Genomic DNA, 22,322 nt, shown 5'->3' with positions numbered 1-22,322 from the left:
ATGGGGATCTGGGTCAGCATGGTCTGATTTGGTTGAAGGCTCTGTTTCTGTGCTGTATGACTAAGACACTGTGACTCTGTGAGGTCAAAGTTCCTCAAGATTTTACCTGCCTCAGAAACTGACTTGAATACACTGGAATGGATAAGATGGGGAAAAGTCTGTAGTCCATCCACAAGATTCTTGAGCTTAAAGAAAAGTCACCCTTATCGTTCACCTTTCTGATTCCAAAGAAAGTGCACAGGTAGTTTCTCTGTCTTTCCATCAGCTGCATCATTATTTGACAAAGATAGACCATGTGATATTGGAGCTGAATTAAGCCATTCAACCCATCAATTCATTCAAATGAGATTGATTTTTTCAACCCCAATCTCCTGCCTTCTCTCTATGATGCTTTACATTAGCAATTAGGACCCATTAATTGCAGCCTTAAATTCACCTAATGACTTGATCTTTACAGCTCTCTGTGTCAAACAATTCCACCAATACACCACTCTCAGTCAGAAGAAATTACTCCTCATCTCATTTCTCAAGGGATATCCATTTATTCTGAGGCTCTGCACTTAGGATCTAGATATTCCAACTAATTCATTATACAAACAACCAGTCTCAGCCCTTCAATATCCAGTAGGTTTCAATGAGATCCCTCCTCATCCTTCTGGGGTTATTTGCCCCAAAACTGCTCACAATATTCCAAATGCAGACTTACCAATTTCCTATAAAATCTTAGCAGTACATAGCTGCTTTTATGTTCTCTTAAAAAGAATATTAATTCATTATAAAACAAAATACATTAATTAAGACATTACAAGTGTCAAGGCTGTGGAATGATAACATCATTTTTCAATGATAACATTCAGTGGTGATGTTCTCATTTGATTTCCTTCTCTATTATTTCTAAGCAACACTCCTATAAGCACTGCATATCTCGCAGTGGACGAGGCAGCAGATTAATGGATATTAGCCATGAATGGCTCTGGGTCTGGAAGGCCATGCTGGAGATTGCTCTGGCAAGTTATACAGAGGTATAGTACAGGAAAAGGGTGTTAGGTCTAACTCCTCTGTTGCACCATAGATAACCATCCATATTAATCCCGTTTTTCAGCAATTGGTCCTTAGCCTACATTGCCTGGACATTTTGAGTGATTGTCAAGACACATCTTAAATGCCTTCAGAATCTTCCAGCACTTCCTCCAGCAGTGTGCTCCAAGTTCACCATTCTTTGCATGAGAAAAGGGCCCCATTCAATCCTCTCTAAATCTCTTATTGCCTGAGCCTAAATTTATCTATCTCTGATAAGGAGTAAAGCTTCCTATAGTCCATCCTCTCAAATCCTTTAGAAATTTACATAGCTCAATCTAGACCCCTATAACATGCACTCCAGGGAAAACACACCAAACATCTCCAGTCTATCCTCATGACCAAATACTCCATCTCAGACAACATCTTGGTCAATCTCCTCTGCACCCTTTCCATATCTGTCCCATAATGTGATGACCAGAAATGATGTAGGGCTCCAACCAACATCTAACAAAGTTTTATAATTTTGGAACATTATAGACTGGTGAGTCTGACTTCAGTGGTTGGTAAGTTGATGGAGAAGATCCTGAAAGGCAGGATTTATGAACATTTGGAGAGGCATAATATGATTAGGAAAAGTCAGCATGGCTTTGTCAAGGGCAGGTCATGCCTTACGAGCCTGATTGAATTTTTTGAGGATATGATTAAACACATTGATGAAGGTAGAGCCGTAGATGTAGTGTATATGGATTTTAACAAGGCATTTGATAAGGTACCCCATCAAGGCTTATTGACAAGGTAAGGAGGCATGGGATCCAAGGGGACATTGCTTTGTGGATCCAGAACTGGCTTGCCCAGAGAAGGCAAAGAGTGGTTGTAGATGGGTCATATTCTGCATGGACATCAGTCACCAGTGGCGTGCCTCAGAGATCTGTCCTGGGACCCCTACTCTTCGTGATTTTTATAAATGGCCTGGATGAGGAAGTGGAAGGATGAGTTAGTAAATTTGCTGATGACACAAAGGTTGGGGGTATTATGGATAGTGTGGAGGGCTGTCAGAGGTTACTGCGGGACATCAATAGGATGCAAAACTGAGCTGAGAAGTGGCAGATGGAGTTCAACCCAGATAAGTGTGAGGTGGTTCATTTTGGTAGGTCAAATATGATGGCAGAATATAGCATTAATGGTAAGACTCTTGGAGGATTAGAAGGATCTTGGGGTCCGAGTCCATAGGATACTCAAAGCTGCTACAAAGGTTGACTCTGTAGTTAAGAAGGCATATGGTGCATTGGCCTTTGTCAATCATGGATTGAGTTTAAGAGCCGAGAGATAATGTTGTGGCTATATAGACCCTGGTCAGACACCACTTGGAGTACTGTGCTCAATTCTGGTCGCCTCACGACAGAAGGATGTGGAAACCATAGAAAGGTTGCAGAGGAGATTTACAAGGATGTTGCCTGGATTGGGGAGCATGCCTTATGAGAATAGGTTGTGTGAACTCTGCATTTTCTCCTTGGAGCAACATAGGATGAGAGGTGACCTGATAGAAGTCTACAAGATAATGAAAGGCATTGATCATGTGGATAGTCAGAGGCTTTTTCCAAAGGCTGAAATGGCTAGCACAAGATGACATAGTTTTAATGTGCTTGGAAGACGGTACAGAGGAGATGTCAGGGGTAATTTTTTTATGCAGAGAGTGATGAGTGCATGGAATGGGCTGCCGGTGACGTTGGTGGTGGTGGAAACAATAGGGTTTTTTAAGAGACTCCTGGATGGATACATGGAGCTTAGGAAAATAGAGGGCTCTGGGTAAGCCTTGGTAGTTCTAAGGTAAGGACATGCTCAGCATGGCTTTGTGGGCCGAAGGGTCTGTATTGTGCTGTAGGTTTCCTATGTTTCTATGTTTCTAATCTCCCCACACTTGTATCCAGTTCCCTGATTATACCTTGTTAACTGCATCATCTAGCTGTAGTGCCACCTTCAGGACCTTTGGATTCCCATATCAAACTCACACTATCCTTCAATATTCCCCATGAACTATATAGGACCCTGATCAGACCTCACTTGGAGTTCTGTGCTCAATTCTGGTCACCTCACGACCACAATATTCCCCCATGAACTTAACATTCATGCCGCATCCTCCAGCTCCATTAGAGTTCCCAAAATATATCACCTCTCGTTTATCAGAATGCCATTCATCATATACCGTACAGTATAATAATAATGACTTGGAATATAGGTGGCACGATCAGTAGGTACGCAGATGACACCAAAATTAGTAGTGTGGTGGATGTTGAAGAATATTATCTAAGGAACTATGAGGGTCTCGATCAACTGGGAAAGTGACCAAAGGAATAGAATGTTCCCAGGGAACGTTGTTGAACAGAAACAACAAGGGGTACAAGTCCACTGAAAGCGATTATGTTGTGTATTTGACATTTCAGTAATATTTGAGTAATCTTGTAAATATATCATTTGATTAAGCAATCGTATCCTTTAAATAATTCATTACAGGTTATGTGTACAAATATGTGAATTACATACATCATCCCACCTCCACGTGATACATGCATGCCTCGCTTAAAGCAAACACGAAGTTAGACCCGCATTCTTGGATTCCACTGTCTTGCTTTGAAGTAGTTTAATGTTTTGAAGTTACAGAATATAACAGTAAACAAAATAGTGAAGAAGGCACAAAGCATAGCTTCTTTCTTCAGAAGGGGCATTGAGCGAGAGAGGTGGGATGTTGCTTTGCAATGGTACGGGATGTTGGTGAGACAATTCCCGGAATATTATGTGCAGGGCTGATTGCATTACTTTACGATCAATTCAATTAAGCCAGAGATGGTGTGGAGAAAAGTCACAAGGACGTTAGCGGGATTGGGAGGCTTGAGTTATGAGGTAAGATGGATAGGCCAGGATTGTTTTCCCTGGAATGAAGGAGGCTGAGGTATAACTTTAAAGAGCTTTATTAGATCATAAGGGGCTAGATAAGGTGGATGGTCATAGTCTTTTTCCTCGGTAAGGGAGTCCAAAAGTAGAATTAAAGTGAGAGGGGAAAATTTTAAGGGTGACCTGAGACGCAAGTCTTTCACATAGAATATGGAGAGTATTTGGAATGAGCTGATAGAGGAAGAGGTTGAGGTGGTGGCAATTGTAACATATAAAAGACATTTGGACAAGTTCTTAGGTAAAAAGGTTGAGAGAAAGATATGCTTAAAACAAGTAAATAAAATTACCTTACTCAGCACGCAGAAGATGGGCTGAAGGGCCTACTTTCAGGCACTAAATTCCATTGGTTATTTCTCAGCTGACTTCACTAACAAATCAATATCACCATGTCGCCCAAAAGTACTCTCAGTAACTCCACCAGTCTTTGTGACTAGTGACAGCGACCTGGGCCTACTGACTGTAGGGTAAATGATGGAGGCAATCTGAGTCCCCAGGACAGCAGTGAGAGCATTGTAACCCCAACAGGGTATTGCAGGATATCACTCCACACACCCACCTCTTCTCTCATAGACACAAGCATCAAATTGCCTTGAAATCTGGTGGAGGAAAGACTGGTGCCCAGCTGCCACTGTTTCAGGTCCATGCAGTAGCTGATCACAGTGCCAGTCTGAAGTTATCTTCAACTACATGGCAACAGTTTGGGACTCACAGACAGCAGTCTGCACCAAGCACTTTATTCAACTTTCTTCATTCTAAGCTGTAAAGTAACCTGTAACTATGGAAATAACTTGACAAAAAGCAGTGTTTACTTACTTGTGCAGGCCATTGAAGGTGGGTCATTGTCTCTTCTGAAGTAGTTTTCCATGCAATGACACAGAATCGATCCCCGATCATACGTATAACTGTAGGGAGGACACTTGCTGCAATATGGACTATATGGTGAAGCTTTAAAGAATCCTGGTTGACAAACTGCAGAAAGTAACAAAAGACAAGATTTCAATGACCTGTACCACATTCTTAGTTAAAACAACAAATGTTTCGATATTAAATTCACTTTGAACTTTGAACCACTTCTCTTCCTAGCATTCATACTGTTTCTGCATTATAACTGCCAGATTACAACATGGTGCCTGTACTTAAAACCATCTTATTTCTGAAATGTGTCTCTCAAGAAAAGGAAGACATTATTTTTGAAAGCTCCTTCATAGTCATGTGAATATTTACTTTTCTGTATATAGCAAGTAAGTGGTACTGACAATGTGTGAGAAAATTCTTTGCATCATGATGTCACACAGCTCTGGCCATGGCTTCAGTTCACACCTTGGCTACTTCTATTGGAGTTGGACCCTGGTTTGCTGCAAGCCTTTACACTCTGGAAACAAAATCATCCAAAGTTCTGCTCATTATGAACACTAATCATGTACAATTTCACACCAAATCCTGTTTAGCAACCACCATTAATGCATTTGTACGTGTTTGAGCACATCTTGATTTTAACATAAATAAATGGTGGCTATTTTTTTATTTTTGTTATGTCTATATTTGAGAATAAACTAATTTCAAGAACATATAACACTTCACAAATAGAAGTGTGAAATATAACAATTTAATTTCTACCACAGAGCATTTTAATTCAAATTCAGTACAAATTTAAATAAAATAACATCAGAGTTACTTGGAACAAGTACTTATGACATTCCTTCCCTGTAAACTGATTTTGTTTTTAAAAAGGCATCACTGTTTCTTGATATTTAGGTACAATCCACTCTTCTGGTTCTACATACTGTTTAACAAGTACTGGTGATATTCTCTGAGGTCAACATCAAACATTCCAATCATCAGTTTTATTGGTTTCAGGGAAAGAATTTTCTTTAACTTTACATAGAGAGAGCTGTTAACTGCTGAGTATTTCATTGATTCAGTCTAACAGTAATATACGAGTTTGCACAAAGCAAATATAAAATACCACTATGGACCTGCAAGTTAGTACTTTACAAACTACAGGGTGGATTGCCAAATGTCATGTGATGACAGTCACTCAGTATGTCTTTGGGACATTCCTGTCTGAAGGTTTGACCAAAAAAAATTGTTTCCACAATGAAATCATTCCTTCACTTAAATCCATCACTGTAAAGGATAGAATTTAGTGCCTATGTATTTGTTAAGAAGAAGAATTTCTCAAAATATTACACATCTTTTAGCCTTATTGGTTTTCTCTCTTGTTGGTCACCAATGCACAGCATGCTCCTAGGTGTGCTCCACCCTGACCCCAGTGGATCACACGCTGGGACTGTATGAAGGATAACGTAAGATGGAACAGTTAGTATATAGAACATAGATCAGTACAGCACCATACATGTCCTTCGGCTGTCCTCTTAATAAGTTCAGTCCAACTCTTCCCTTCCACATAGACCATTTTTCTTTCATCCATTTGCCTTTCTAAGACAAGAAGGACATGGAAGCTTTAAAGAGGGTTCGTTCGTTATGTGCCATGTCTAATGACATGAGTGATCTTGGTTTTTCCATGACCACCAGGCTCAGGAACAGCTACTTCCCTTCAACTGGCACAACCCTCAGTACAGCAACACCATGATGACTTTGCACTACAATCAAATTTGTATTTCCTTGTCCTAGTTTTGTACAAGGTGTACACTGCCACTGAGTAGTTAATTGCTGTGACACCTGGATCTATCTACACCGAAAATTATTTTAAACGTGGTGGGAGAGGACAAAGTAAGTAAATGTCAGATAAAAACAGTTAATTAAAACCACTCCTTCAAATACCTACCTTCATGAGTTTTTATATGCTGAAACAAAGCCAATGTGAAAGAGCTGTTTACCCATTAAAACAAAACCTCTGTGATCAGTTTTGTAGTGTGGAGTGGTATAATTTTTCATTTACTAACCCAGAATGGTTTTCTTATACAACCAGCACTAAACTAATTTATTTTGAACAATTCTACTGTGAACTCTCTCCTGAGTATACTTACAAAATCCACTTTTGCCTGAAGGTCTACAGTCAAAAGCTATTCAGATCAATATTAACCTGTTTGAAGGGAAGGCCAGCTTCAAACCTTTGAGCGGGAGGCTCTTTGGCAAATATGTAAAAGGGAAAACCATCTGCTGCCCTCTGCCTCATTTTAAGATGTGTCCATGGTGGTGAATTAAACCACACTACTTTAAAGCTGACCTGTGACTAAGAATAGTCTAGCAAGCTCATTATTTTTTAATTACAATCCTGGGGGAAAATGAATCTCTACATTAAAGTCAATGTCAGTAGCATGAACACTTTAAGAGATATTGTATTTTGATGAGTTACAAAATTAGAAATAGCTCAGCCATTTAAGTTCATTCCTGGGGTCATTTAATTAGACCTCATTCATTTGATGTTACGTTCCTGGCAGTGCTCCATATTCACTGGTAATCTGTCAGAGTCCTTGGCATTGCTTGGGCCTGAACACAATTTGGGTCATTTATCAGATGGTTTCATGTGCAGGCTACGACAAGTGCAATGGGCTGAAGTAAAGCAAGCCGATATTGTACAACTACAGAATCTTGTCAAAAGGATGATAAAAACATCATGCATAAAATAATTAATGACTAAATAGTTCTCAATTTAGTTTGAGAGGAATATCAGATGCACAAGGTTTTATCCCTGAATTTTCCTGAAAATTTCCAAGATATCATATCCTATCTTATGTGAAGATTAACGGCACTAAAAAAAACAGGAGCAACTTTGATAGCAGGCTTAAGGTAATGCAGGAATCAAATGCCTTTTTAATGCTCGTCACACCATGGAAACTTATAACAGGTTTCAATTAAATTTTTACAAAAACATCGTCTCCAAGGTATGGATCCGACAATTCTCATCATAAAAATGGCATTGTGTCATGTACTTTCAGCATGATTTGATGCTCTGAGATATTAATGAAGAAATGGAATAATGCTGAGTCTTTTCTCACGTGAACCCTTTCTTCCCTATAGCCCTCTGATATCCAATTTAACTATTTGTATTGATTTTTATTAATTGGTGATAAACATTAAAAGTTTTTTTTAAATGGCATCTGAAGGTCAATTGGCATTAAAAACAGATGCTAATTGATCCACTTTCTGAAGTAGACAAACTCCATTGGGTGATGTGTATGTAAACAGAGCATGGATGAAAGATAAATTAAAAGACGGACATTTGCTCACAGTCACATGGGCAAGTTATGTGAGGTATTGGCATGTACTGCTTTTGAAATTCAAGCCACTAATTTTAATGGATCCAAATTACAGAAGCACAGTTTTCATGCACTGTCACATCTGACATTTAACTCCTCACTAAGGAGAAATATCTGATCCAAGATAGAAGAGAAAACAAGAAGGCATGTTTATATTCAGAAGGTTGTGATATTGTGCAGGGTACCAGAAGAGTCAGCGACTGAGACCGACCCATTTCAACAAACTTAGCCAAGTCAAAAGCATATGAAAAGATTCAGGACAAGGGTCCATATTCCTGATGAAGGGTCTCGGCCCGAAACGTTGGCTACTCTTTTCTCACAGATGCTGCCTGACCTGCTGAGTTCTTCCAGCATTGTGTACGTATTCATAGAATTATGAATACTGCTAGTGTTCAGATAAGCACAAACACAGACCAGTTGGATGAATCGGGTTGTTCCATATTGCATTTATAATCAATTTTCAATCAATAAGCTCCTCACCTTAAAGCAACGGAAGACCCAGGTTTGGAATTTATTGCCTTGTCTTTTTTATTTCTTCATCTCCATTTCTTCCCCTCAGGACCCTCCTTAGATGTATCTCTGTTGCCCAATGTTTAGTCATCTTCCATTATTCCCTGAGACTTAGTCACATGCTGTTTAATGATGCTCATTGAAATGTTTTTGGCCATGTTGTTCTGCTAAAGATTCTGCAGCTGACCATCCAGTAATTTAAAGCATTGATCCAACAATGAAGACACAAGAGACTGCAGATACTGAAGCATCATATGTGGAGGGAAAGCAAGTTTTGTTGCAGGATTTTGACCCAAAGTGTCAATATTTGTTTGCTCCCCTCCCATCCTCACCACAGATGATATTGATGTGCTGAGTTCCTTCAGCAGATTGTTTGTTACTCCACTTCGTAATGGTTCTGGTTAAATTCACCACTCACTTTGGGAGATTGTTTTGGTCTTGAAGGAAGTTCTCAATGGATAATTGGCTGAGAGCTAATAAAAAAATATCCCTCCAGATGTATCCTAGAAACTTTAAGGAGAAAATAGATGCAGGAACTCCACCAACCTTAGCGGGTAAGCAGCAGACAATAGGAAATGTTTACCTCAGTAGACTACGTGGAACAAGGTCAGAACCCAAATACTGGCCAAACACTAATGTGGGGAAAATGTTTGATAGCATTGTAAAAAATATTTTTAAACAGCACAGGTCAACAAAGGTTTGTCAGCATGAATCAAAGAGAAATCACGAAATGTATTGATTTTCTTTTTGAGGAGACATAAGTAAATCTACAGATAATGAATGATTGTAATTTACTTGATCCTAATGTAATTTTATAAAATTCTCCATGCAGTTCTTTGGTAGAAAATTAATGTTGTGCAGCAGATTGCAAAATAAGGGTGTAAAGATAATGATACAAAGCTGTCTAGAGACAGTGGCTCTTAGAAGACAATAACATGCTGTATGTTGTGCAATAACATGTTAAAATCACAAGAAGAGATATTTTCCTCTGGAGACAATAATAAGTAAGCGGATTTGATTACTGACCTCTCACTAAAACTTTTCGATCAGCAAATAACTATTTTCTGCCGAGCTGCAAAAAATGTGAAAGGAATTTTTACAGTATTTGACTATAAATTCCTCTAAGTTAGAAAATTAAGTTTAAACCTTGGGCCATATATTTTATGCAGAATTCTCCTGACAACCTTGCAACTATAGGGAAGCAGAATAAAGTAATTTTACTATCTATTATGGAGTCCCAGCAATGATAAGTGTGTCAAACCGTGATTATTATTCAAAATTACATGGCAAAGTGACAAAAGATGTGCAAGCAATAAATAGTTTCAACATGCTCTTTCGAATAAACCAGATAGATTTTAATACAGATATATTAAGTCAAGGTAATTCATATCATGGCCTGAAATAGAAGGTGTGCAAATTGTCGGGCTCTGTCCTTTTGGAAGGGGAAGGATAATAAAGGATCTAAACATGAATATTGATTATTCCGAGAAAGCCATCAATCAATACAAAGCTGTTCATAGTAAAGCTAATAAAACGCCAGGATTTATCTTCAGGTCATTTGACTAAAGTTCAAGCAAACCATTCTAACCCGGGAGAGATCATCTGATGAGGCAGCATTTAAAATATTCTGAAACAACGTACAAAATGTCAAAGAAGGGAATCACAGTGAAGATCAATTGTAAAAATTCACAGAAATGAAGACTGTGAAAGGGGCACAGCCAGTCGTTAATATGCTAACAGGCTTATCACTTTCGATGCAAGCTCCAATAATCTGGTTCCCTGGAATAAATAGACACAATTTCCCTCAATAGATTAAATGATCAGGCAGAGTTAAAATTAGGGAATATTACACATGATCAGTGAAGTGAACATGGTTGAGAGAATATTCTAGCTTCACCTGTGATAATATTAAAGCTAAGTGCAGCAGCCTGGAATCAATATTTTTGTCCAAATGAATAACATTCTGAATTATTGGTTTGAGATTTTCAACAACTTAATGACTACCAATGATATTCTTAAGTAGTACATGATATACAAATATATAATTTGCTACTCCAGCCTCCCTTACTATTTAACAAGGACATAGCTGTCTTGTCACCTCAAGAACACATTCTTGACTATTTACAGAAGTAATCACTCACCTCTCACTTATCAAGAACCTATTTACTTCTTGTTTATAACATTTAAACTCTCTCTTCCACATATCTTCAAGAAAGAGAGCACGAAGATTCATGACCCTATTTGAACAAATTTACTGCATCTCTGTGTAAAATGATACTTAAATGGTAACCACTTGTGTAGGTTGGCCCACAAGACAGATCTGGTCATCACACGACAGGAAGGATGTGGTAGAAATGCAGTGTTGAAGAGATTCATCAGGAATAGAGTGCTATAGTTATAAAAAGAGATAGAATAGGCTGGGTTATTCTACTTGATGAATATCATTTAACTATATCTGTTGAATTACCATCATGTTTTTTGTTTTCCCTAAGAAAAAAAAATGGGAAGAGGTTTCTGGTTTGGCAGCTCAATAATGTAGAATTTGACTTGACCCAATCTGTAGGGCCTTTGTGAAACCGCACCAGGCGTATTATGAACACTTCAATCTCCTTATCTGAGTAAACATAATTTGCTACGAAGTAAGGGCAACAAAGATTCATCAGGCTGGTTCCAGGAATGGTTGGCTTGCAAATGAAGATAGTTTGATAGTTTAGACCTGTGTTCTCTGGAGTTCAAAAAAAAACAAGAGGAGATCTTGTTGCGTGTAGACAAGATGTTTCTCCTGATTCAGGAATGTAGAACTGGGATCCACACTTTCTGAATAAAGGTAGGTCATTTAGAACTGAGATGCTGGAAGATTTCTTCACATAAAGGTCAAAGCACTTTTGGAATTCTCAATCCAAAATGAAGGTGAAGGTTCCATCAGTGAGTTAATTTGAGATAAAGATCAATAGCGCTCTACTGTTAAGGGAATCATGGGATAATGGATTGTGGAAGAAAAGAGCATTGCAGTAAAAGAATCAGGCATGAATTTGATAACTTGCAGGGGTAAAAGAGCTAGATGGCCTCCTCCTGCCCTTACTTATATGCACATGAACCCAAGTCAGCAATGTTTAAGCAAACAGTTTTAGTTTTATAGTTATAGTTGATGAGTGATGCTCTAGTGAGAGGAAGGAAATTTATTGCTAGGTAACCTCCCATTTTGTTTTCTTATCAGAAAGTATTCAACTGCAGTACAACTTTGTGAAAGAAACATTTTATTTATGACTTAAAGCATGGCTTGAACTAAACTGTTGTGTAATTTGATTGAATGCTATAACCAAACAAAAAAATAGGAATTGGTGCTACACAGCTTTATATTTATTTATTTCGAGATACAGTACTCTACTCAGAGATACCCAAAATAGGCATTTCCAGACCTTCAAGCTGCGCAACCAGCAGCTCCTGGTTTAATCTTAGCCTAATCACAGGATACTTTACAATAACTGATTAACCTACTAACCGATAAGTCTTTGGACTGTGGGAGGAAACCCATGCATTCCACAGGGAGGACATGCAAACTCCTTACAGAGGTCACCGAGATTGAACTCAATCTACCGATGCCCCAAACTGTAATAGCATTCCACTAACCACTATGCTGCCATGAAGGATGTCTCTCGTGAGGTAGAGAGTAATAGTTTCTGACTCACTAATGGAATGTTAAAACTTAGACTTCTAATTAGAGGAGAAGCAAAGACAGCCCTGGCAAAGAGCCCAATTTTACCTGCAAACCAATCAAATGATCTCCTGACTCAGATTTAATATCAGTAAACTAAAGTACCTTGCATCCAACTCCTATTGGGAATGTGTGTGGCATCCGTCGGTCTCGAGAGACCATGGATCTGTGCCCAGAGAGTTTTGATTCGGCTGCTGATGGTGGTGCAGCGTCTGTTGTGGCTGTACCGGCCCACACGGGAGTGACGGTCTCGGTTGCAGCAATTGCATTTGAAGATGTTCTCCTCCAGTGTTGCCGTGTTGTTGTCTTTTCAGCGAGCGCGCTTTTCCTCAGCGGCAAGCCTCAGTTTCTCTTCTCCTCACACCAGCCCTCTGTGTAGTTCTCGTCTCCAGCGTGAGCGATCGTTCGCGACGTCTTCCCATCTTTTGACGTCCAGGTCCATTGACTTCATGTCCCTTTTGCAGATGTCCTCGTGATCTCTTGCCGGTGGTCAGTTCCCCGTACAGTAGGTCTTTCGGAATCCTCCCGTCCGGCATGCGATGTACGTGTCCCAGCCAGTGGAGTCGGCGTTGCTGGAGGAGGGTGAAGAGGATGGGTAACTGGGCGCGGGTAAGGACTTCGGTGTTGGTGACTCGGTCGGTCCATTTGATGCCCAGAACGCGTCTCAGACTGTGAAGGTGGAAGGCGTTGAGATGTCGCTCCTGCCTGGAGTAGAGGCTCCAGGTCTCGCTGCCGGAGAGCAGTGTGCTGAGGACGCATGCCCTGTAGACTGCAATTTTGGTGTTCGTAGTTAGCTTTCTGTTCTCCCAGACTCTCTTGGTCAGCCTGGCGAATGTGGTGGCTGCTCGTCCGACCTGCCTGTTGATCTCGGAGTCCAGGGAGAGGCTGTCCATGATGGTGGAGCCGAGGTATGTGAATTCGTGGACTACCTCCAGCTCGTAATTGTTGATGTTGATGACGGGGGGGGGGGGGGGGGGGGTTGTTCAACGCCTTGGCCCATCACGTTGGTCTTCTTCAGACTAATGGTTAGGCTGAATTCCTGGCAGGCTCTTGAGAGGTTGTCCATAAGTCGCTGCAGTTGCTCTTCAGAGTGTGTCATCAACGCTGCGTCGTCTGCAAACAGCATGTCTGATGAGTACAGAGACATGCTGTCTGCAGACGACACAGCGTTGGTGACACACTCTGAAGAGCAACTGCAGCGACTTATGGACTTATTGGGAATATAGACATCACAATAACCGAAGGTCCATTACATTCAGTAATACCACCTGCTGATTCATATCCAATGCAGTTACAAATTGCTGCTTCTCAGCAGGGCTGCGTGTAATTGGGGTGCGTACTGGGGATGTTCAGATGTAACAAGATGCTCATGTGGAATCAGCACTCTAAATTCTCAGCAATTATTTTATAATCATCTGTTAATCACTCATTACGACGCAAAAACACCCGTAAAAAATGTCCAACCTACGGAGAGTTAACCTTGGTATCACTGTAGTTCTAATTGGTCGAAGGCTCTCTTAAATGCAATCCAGATTTACAGGCTGATAAACAAAAATTATCATCAGCATTTTATTGCAATTTTTCATTAAAAAGTGAAATTTCACTCCTTTTATTTCCTTGCATTTAATTTCTTGGCACCAGTTTCTGTCACATCAAACCTATCTAATGCTCTAGAATGATGGCAAAGTTGATTTCAAACCCTGTACTTCAGGGAAATATAAAATTATATTGGGTTGTGGAGGTGGTGGGTTTGGAACAATAATTGGCTGCCTTCCTTGGTCATGATTACTTAGGCTCATTTGTGCTCACTTATGCACACGTTTAACATAACATCACAGTGGAATCACTGGTGGGGCTTGGGTGTTCTCACTGTGACAACTTGGGTATCCTCTGGTGCTCCAGTTTCCTCCCACAGAAGGACTGATATGTTAATCCTCATCATCATTATGTGCCATGTCATATGACGTGGGCGATCATGGTCTCATGACCATGATTATTCTCGACAAATTTTTCTGCAGAAGTGTTGTGCCATTGCCTTCTTCTGGGCAGTGTCTTTACAAAACGGGTGACTATCAATAATCTTCAGGTATTGTCCGCCTGGCATCAGTGGTCACGTAAGCAGGAATTATGATATGCACCAGCCGCTCATAGAACTATCCAGCCTGCTCCTGTGGCTTCATGTGACCCTGATCAGATGGGGGGGGGGATTAAACTACAACCTTACTCAAGGCTGACCTGCAATCTAGAGAAGGGAAAGAGTGCCTTACACCTCCTTTGTCAGAGACATAGCTCCACACCATCACCCAGATATGTGAACCTGTAAATCGCTGAATGTGCAAATGTGTAGTTGAGTATGGGGAGTGGGGTGAGTTAATGGGAATGCATGGGGAATAATATTTTCTATTAACATAGTATGAGTTCAGATAGCTGCTGGATAGATGAAGCAACTCATTGAGCAAAGTAACCTGTTTCCAAGCTATATGATTCCATGGCTCTGTAATTTTATTTCAAAACCTGGCATGGGAAGTACAACCTTTACCAAACAGCAGTAGAAGGGATGCATGATTGGATCACTTTTGGGACCAACCTGTGCTGTGGTTCACACAACAATATAGGCCCATGCAATTTCTTCATGAAAGTTCAGTGGGGCAGCAGTATTTAACAACAGGAAACAAAATCATTTTATTTGTGCTGGTTGTAAAAGAGTATGGGGTACAATGGGTTTGAATGAGAATCTTAGCAGATAAAGAGGTAAGACGCTAAATTATTTAAATTTATTTATTTTATATGTACTGATGTACAGCACGGAGAAGGCCCTTCAAGCCACGCCACCCAGTAATCCCCCAATTTAATCCTTGCTTAATCATGGGACGACTGACAATGATCAATCAACCCATCACCCGGTATGTCAATCTGGTGTTTGTTCTACCCCAGTGGAAACCCATGCATTCACAGGGAGAACGTACAAACTCCTTTCAGGCAGCGGCGGGAATTGAACCCAGTTTGCTGGTACTGTAAAGCATTACGCTAGCCACTATGCTACTATGCCGCCACCTTTATTTTTACAATGATAGTGTTAAAATTAAAATTCATTAGAAGTCATTAACATTATAGATGCATTTAGGATGAGAAAGTAAAGACCTAAGTGATTTTGAACTTCTTGTGTGAAGATACAAGAAAGGGAATTGAAAGCCTTACGCTGAGCAGGGACAATATCCCACCTCCCTTTCAAGCTTCTCCAGAACTACATTCTGGCAATTCTAATACAGAACTTTGAAACCAATCCAATGAGAATATAGTAAGAAACCATGCCAATCTCACATCACCTTCTCAAGCATAGAAAACTCGCCAACTGCATATCCTACTTCTGTAAATCTGCTGCAACATGTTAGAAGTATTTTATCTATATTGGTCTTTTGTGGATAAAGGCACTGACAGCCTGTCAGTTCACACCAGCTGCTTGATGATGAAGCACTCTGTAAATTCAAGCTCCGCAAGAAAATAGACTTTCAGCTTGGAAGAACTTAATCTGATTTATAATATTCCAAAGATGTTATCTAAACAAGTTTCTGGAAAGATCACAGCCTTACATTCAAGCTGTAGGTACAATAGATACTTCTATGAAATAGTAATTTCAGGTGATAACAATTTGCTGTTGGTCAGCACTTAATATCTTAAATATAATCCTCTTACAAAACAAGTTTTGCAGTGTTCCAGAATTTCAATTTCATGTACATTTTTAAAGTTAATTGTTCTTGTCACTAATAGCACAAAGAACCCACGAGGATTACCCGATGATCCATGAAAATGAAAATTATGATTAACTTAATGGCACGTTCTACTTTTACATGCTGTTCTGCAAGTCTTTTTACCTTTTCTCCAATGATCACACTCGCCCTGCATTTGTTTACAAATCTATTGTTCTGGAAGATGTCCCTTGTTCAGTTACCTTCAGCTCTGAACAGGTACTTTGCTGCATCTAGCATCGCTGAAGGAACTTTGATTCTGATAAGGCTCTTTGGTGCCGGGCACCACTGGAGCAACTGCTTCCAGCTGTGCACAGATGGACCACCATATGTTAGGTTCTTGTACCATGAAGTGTGAGCTGATTCTAGTTTCTGGCTATGGTAGTGTCGAGACTATTAAATTGTGAATTTAAATCCCATAGCAGGAGTGATAGTGCAGTTTATTGCTGGTATTCCTGCCTTACTGAGACCTCAGGCTCCATCTACCTGTTTTGGTGGACATAAATGATATACAACAGGAAGGTCTTGAGTGAGTTTTCCCAGTGATGTTTCTAGGAAGCAAGAGATTTACTGTGATAATGACGACACACTTGAAGCAGTTGCTTGGTTGTGAAGTGTTTTCAGGCACCCTACAGATATGAATTACAAGTACGATGTGTAACAGACATTTGGAGAGATTTATGAATAGGGAATATTTCAAGGCATATGAGCTAAACGCAGGTGAGTGGGACTAGCTCAAAGTGACAACTTGGTTGATATGGCTGAGATAGGCCAGATGGCCTGAATGCCTGCAGTATGACTCTATTACTCTGTGAATGGTCCAAAATGTACTCACCTTTTGATGACAGTTCCGAAGAGAACTGCAAGCTTCTCATGTGTTAGCAGTTAATACGTCCAGAGTTGTGTAATGCAGAGGACATTGAAGAACCAGTGCCACATTTCTGACCTATTAAACTTGCCCACGAATTTCATGACTACGTTTGGGTACTTGCAAATTGTTTAGAGCTTAGGGGTGGTATGAAACTTGCATTTAGGTCTTCAGTTTCATGCCCCTCTGTAGCACAGTGCCAGTAATGTCACTGGGGTCATTGTGCTGCATGGAAGAGACAGTGAAGCAAGCTGTCAGTTCCAAGTGTGTCTGTTTGAGAAAAGGTAGTGTGTGTCAGTAGAGGGGGAATGAAAGATCAGCAACAAAAATATTCAGAAAAAAAAATTATAGCTGTTTCTTCTAAATAGTCAAATTAAATGAGAAGGTGTATAATCCACACTATGTCAGTGTGGAGAAGCTGGCAATCCAAACAGTAAAGGAATGGGGGAGACAGAAATCTTGATGGAGATCTGGTAGGTGAATAGCATAAAAGGGATCTGGCAGACATGTTTTACCAAAATCAGGCCAAGAGCTACTCAAGGGCCCTCATTAAGTTGCCTAAAGCAGGCTTATTTCAGCAGGAGAGCCGGGGTGCCGTTAACACCATTATAAAACCAGAGAGTTGGCCAGTGTGCGATGCACATGTCTGGATGGTTTTCCAGGCAAAGGCACAAAGGAATAGGGGAGTCCAACTGCTGAGTTTATGATCCATGCTGTAAGTCTGTGATTTTATTTCATGATGTATTTTTTAAATAAATTGAATTGTGTAGTATTTGACAAGAGGGTCCTACACTTCCTAATCTCTAGGCACATTTACACAACATAATCATATTGTTAATTGATGAATCATTAGGCTGACAATGTTATATTAGAAATTCTGCCTCTGATTACTAAATCTTATAATGTTGAAATACTGAGAACATGAAATCTTTCATCATTTTAATTTTCATAAGCTCATTTTACCAATTCAATTAAAAATACCTGTAACCACATTAAACCTGTGTGGATTGGGTCGGGATCAGAATATAATGGAATGAGGAAATTAGTAAATAAGCATATGCCAATAAAACCATTCACTTATTATTAATTTTTACTCAAATCCTAATTTAATGTTTAAAAATTATCCACCTAAAGTTATGCATCAAGGTTATTGGAACCAATATTCTGGACCTTAATCCTTCTAAACTTCCCAGGAATCTAGTAGTTTGATATGTTTAATGACACAATGGCACAAAACATCCCAAAGACAATAGAAATTATTTGGAAAGTATGAAAGGCCATTCCATCTACATTGAGTTCAGTAAATGCAGCAATGTACCTTTTGTGTGCATCTTGGTACACATAATTTCTTTTCTGGGACAAGGGAAGAAGTCAATCAACATTTCTGCATGGTTGCCCCTAAAGATTAGGTAATATTTATTGTGATTTTGTGTTATCTGTAAGAGGAGCTCATGCCATTGAAAGATTATTTTAATCAAATCTTTGGATCACTGAATTTCATGCACTCTCTATGTCTCATGCCTCATCACATTGTCTTCATAGCACATGGGCCATTTGAGGTTTTAACAGAACCCTGGGCTAATGGAGAGCATGGCTAATTAACAGTTCTGCCTAGAGTTACGACATGGTGTTGCCTCCTTCCACAGTTCTTTTAATTTCTATATTCCCTTGCCTTGTTTCAGGTTTCTTGATTTAAAAACCTCACATACTGTAGCCACAATGTAACATCATTATCACCCTAATGAAGACTTCTGGATCAGTGAGATAAAGAAATCTATTCCAATTTTTGTGGGTCTTAAGCCATGGGTCAGCAAGGTCATTCAATCCAGTGGCCAATACTTCAACTCAGGAAGAGTTCATCCTCAATTCTGTCTCATGTCTCAGCAGTAGGGACTCAGCAGGTCAGGTAGTACACAAGGAGAGGAATAAATAGTCAATGTTTTAAGCCAAGACCCTTCATCATCTCTCAGAAGCCTCCTTACAACCTGGGGCCAGTGTTCATTAGCTTCCTGAGCCCTGTGAAACCAGAACCCCTCCACTAAGTTACATCCTCACTATTCATTCCAGTATTTGCTTCAGTAAACTTATGTGCCACACAAAATCTTCACCTTGGGGTGATCAAAATATGTTATACTTTCGGACTTTAATAATTGACAGGAATTAGCTGGTGAAGCATCATTATAAAGAGCAAGCATTCCCTCTTTCCCATTAATTGACATCAGCTGGCAGCAGAATAGGATGGATCCATCTCACTGAAGGCACAAATCTTCAAGAAGCAGGCCATGCAAAACTGATGAAGGCATTATCCTCAATTCAGAGGGAAAAGGTCTTCATAAAAAGTGCTTCGTAGTCATTAATGTTTGGGAGCGGAAGATGAGACAAGACCTTTTTATACTGATCAAACCAGTTACACAAAAACATTTGATGATGTTGAGGAAGGACATGAATTAGAAAGGAAGAGAAGGTGATGAGGTGGAGGAAGGCTGCTATAGGGTTAACCAGCAACAAGGCTCAATTGAGTGGAATGGTCTGTTTCTCTACCAGTAGCTTGAAGCTCCACAGACTAACATCACTGTATTAATTACTTGTAAATGGATTTAAAAATTAGGTTGCTATTTATGATGGCCTAGAATAATGAGGGCAGTTAAGGATGAGCAATAATGCTGACCTTTATCCCAGATCTTATAAATGAGAGGACTGGAGCCTGTTGCCAAAAGCCACTAGTAAGAGTTGTATGGTTCAGGATTCCCTACCAGCTACTGAAGACCCAAATCTGGTGTCTGTTCTACCCCAATGGTTTCCTAATTGTTCTTCAATAATACATTTATTCCTCAGCAGAACACAAACCTATGGGCGCCTACACTGTGCAGTGTGCCAGCTGAACTTGTGCCAGGTTTGATCTGGCACCTGAACAGTAGGTTCATTCATTTTATTAAACAGAAAGCCGGGTTGCAACAATGCTCAATATTAGTTCATTTACTTTTTATTGAATTAATATTTTGAATGTTCTTAAGGTTTGACATCCAGCTAAGCTAAAGGGAGGGCCGGACGGGTGACTCAGCATTCTGGGATATAGAATCTTTGAACACAACCGGGAAGAAAGTAAAAGAGGAGAGAGGATGCAGTATTGTTTAAGGAATTCATTGCTGTATTAATGAGGAAGGATATCAGAGAAAGTTATTCCATTGTCGTTATGTGGGTAGAGCTTAGGAACAAAAAAGGGGACAATGACTTCATTAAATGTATACTATAGGCCTCCCAAAAGGTAACAGGAGACATATAGACAAATCACAAACAGATGGAAGAGTAATAGGGTTATAAGAGGAGGAGAATTTAATTCCCTAATATGAGATGGGATCACTTCAGCTTGTAAGGTTCAGAGAAGAAGGAATTTTTAAAGAACATTCAGGTGAGCTTCTGTGTCAGTCACTTAGAGAGGGGGCATAACCAGACCTAATTGTAGGGAATGTAGCTAGGAAAGTGGTTGAAATGTCTGGGAAAGCATTTTGGAGACAGTGAACTTTCTGAGTCTTAAGGTTATTACTGAAAGTGATAAGAATGGTTTGAAGATTAAGAATTGGAAGAAGATCAATTTCAATATCATAAGACGGGTTCTGGAGTGTGTGAGCTGGGAGCAGTTATCTGCAGGTAAGTCTACATTTGGTAATTAGGAAGGATTTAGATGTGAAATAGTGGGAGTTTTGGGTGATGTACTCCTGTGAGGGTAGAAGAAACTGAGCACATCCGAGGAGCCTGGAATGTCAGAGAGTGGCAGAATGAAGAAAAGCAAGTAAGTGATAGATTTAGTACACTGAACATGGGTGTGGGGTATGGGGGGAGGCTTTCAGAGATTAAAAAAAAAGGAGTGGGTGCATTAAAAAAGAGAGATCACGTGGACAATTGGACAGAGAGGAAGTATAAAATATCACTGTCAAGCCGGTCTAAGGAAAATCTCAAAGCTTTTATATATATTCAGAGCAAGAGGGTAACCATGGCAAGGACAAGATGCATGAGGGACTAAAGTACAACCAGTGTGTGAAGCACCTCTAAATAAATAAAATAATACTTCTCATTTGTATCAGCAAAGAGAGAAACATTTTAGCTGCAGAATTTAAGAACAGATGTGGAGGGGTGGAAGAGGTGATGGGAAAATTCAAGAGCATTAAAAAGGAATGATTATTAGGAGTGATAGCAGAAATGAAGGTAGATACACCCCCAGAGTTTGACGAGATGTTTTCCAGGCTGATAGAGGAGGTTAGGGAAGAGTTTGTTGGGGTCTTAACAACAATACTTAAAATTTTGCTGCCCATGGATAAGGAGACAGATGACTGGACTGTTGTGTTTTTATGCAAGAAAGGGCACTGAGGTTAGCCAGATAATTATAGACCAGTGAGTCTAACCTCATTTGCAGAGAAATTGGGCAGTATAATGTCATATGATCCCAATATGTGTGAGATTATACACATTGTGAGCACTAATAAGAGCTAGGCATACAATACGAATCGGGGGTGACAGGGAGCATTAAGTAATGGAAGGGCCTTGATATACATGTTCACAGATCCTTGAAGGTAGCAATCATAGGTAAGGTAGTAATGAAGGCATATGTAAGACGAGCCTTTATTAGTTAGGACACAGAAAATATGAGCAGGAAGGTTATGATAGTTTTATAACACATTGCTTATACCTCAGCTGGATTGGTGTGCGTAGATCTGGTAACCTCATTATTTGAAGGATCTGATTGTATTGTGCAGAAGAGGTTATCAGGATGTAGCCTGGGATATTATATTTAGTTATTCCGAGAAAATAGATAGACTGGGTTTGTTATCCTTAGAACAGAGTATGTTGAAAGGGGATGTGATTGAAGTGTGCAAGTTAGGGAAAGCATTCACATTGTAGGTAACATATAGAACATAGAATAGTACAGCACATTACAGGCCCTTTGGCCCACAATGTTGTGCCAACCCTCAAACCCTGCCTCCCATATAACCCCCCCCCCCACCTTAAATTCCTCCATATACCTGTCTAGTAGTCTCTTAAACTTCTCCCTACTACAGAAATTTCAAAAGCTAGAGTATAGATTTAGGGGAAAGATTAATAGAGGAGGTCTGAGGATGAAATTTTCACACACAGTTACGGAATGATTTGCCCTGCCACAATATGTCTCACCAACTTGACCCCCTGTACCCTCCCCACACTACCCTGCAAGAGGCGTCATTTTGAAGCAATAGGGCTTGCCTCCTTGCAGAGATTCAGCAGTAATGATGAACCAGTTATTCGATACCAGCAGATCC

General features: G+C 39.9%; 1 protein-coding gene across 2 annotated transcripts in view; it reads right to left on the bottom strand.

The window, feature by feature from the left end:
- The window catches only part of LOC140729064 (ephrin type-A receptor 5-like), a 326,116-nt gene that overhangs the window by 148,561 nt on the left and 155,233 nt on the right, over window positions 1-22,322 (bottom strand). For both annotated transcript variants that reach the window (XM_073048348.1, XM_073048347.1), the window contains exon 4: window positions 4,783-4,938. In XM_073048348.1, the coding sequence (XP_072904449.1) occupies window positions 4,783-4,938 (156 nt within the window). The remainder of the gene's footprint in view (window positions 1-4,782; window positions 4,939-22,322) is intronic.

The sequence above is a fragment of the Hemitrygon akajei genome, chromosome 6, assembly GCF_048418815.1.
Source record: "Hemitrygon akajei chromosome 6, sHemAka1.3, whole genome shotgun sequence".
Taxonomy (NCBI): Eukaryota; Metazoa; Chordata; class Chondrichthyes; order Myliobatiformes; family Dasyatidae; genus Hemitrygon; species Hemitrygon akajei.
Note: the sequence above shows the minus strand (reverse complement) of the source record. Positions and strands in the feature narration are given on the sequence as shown.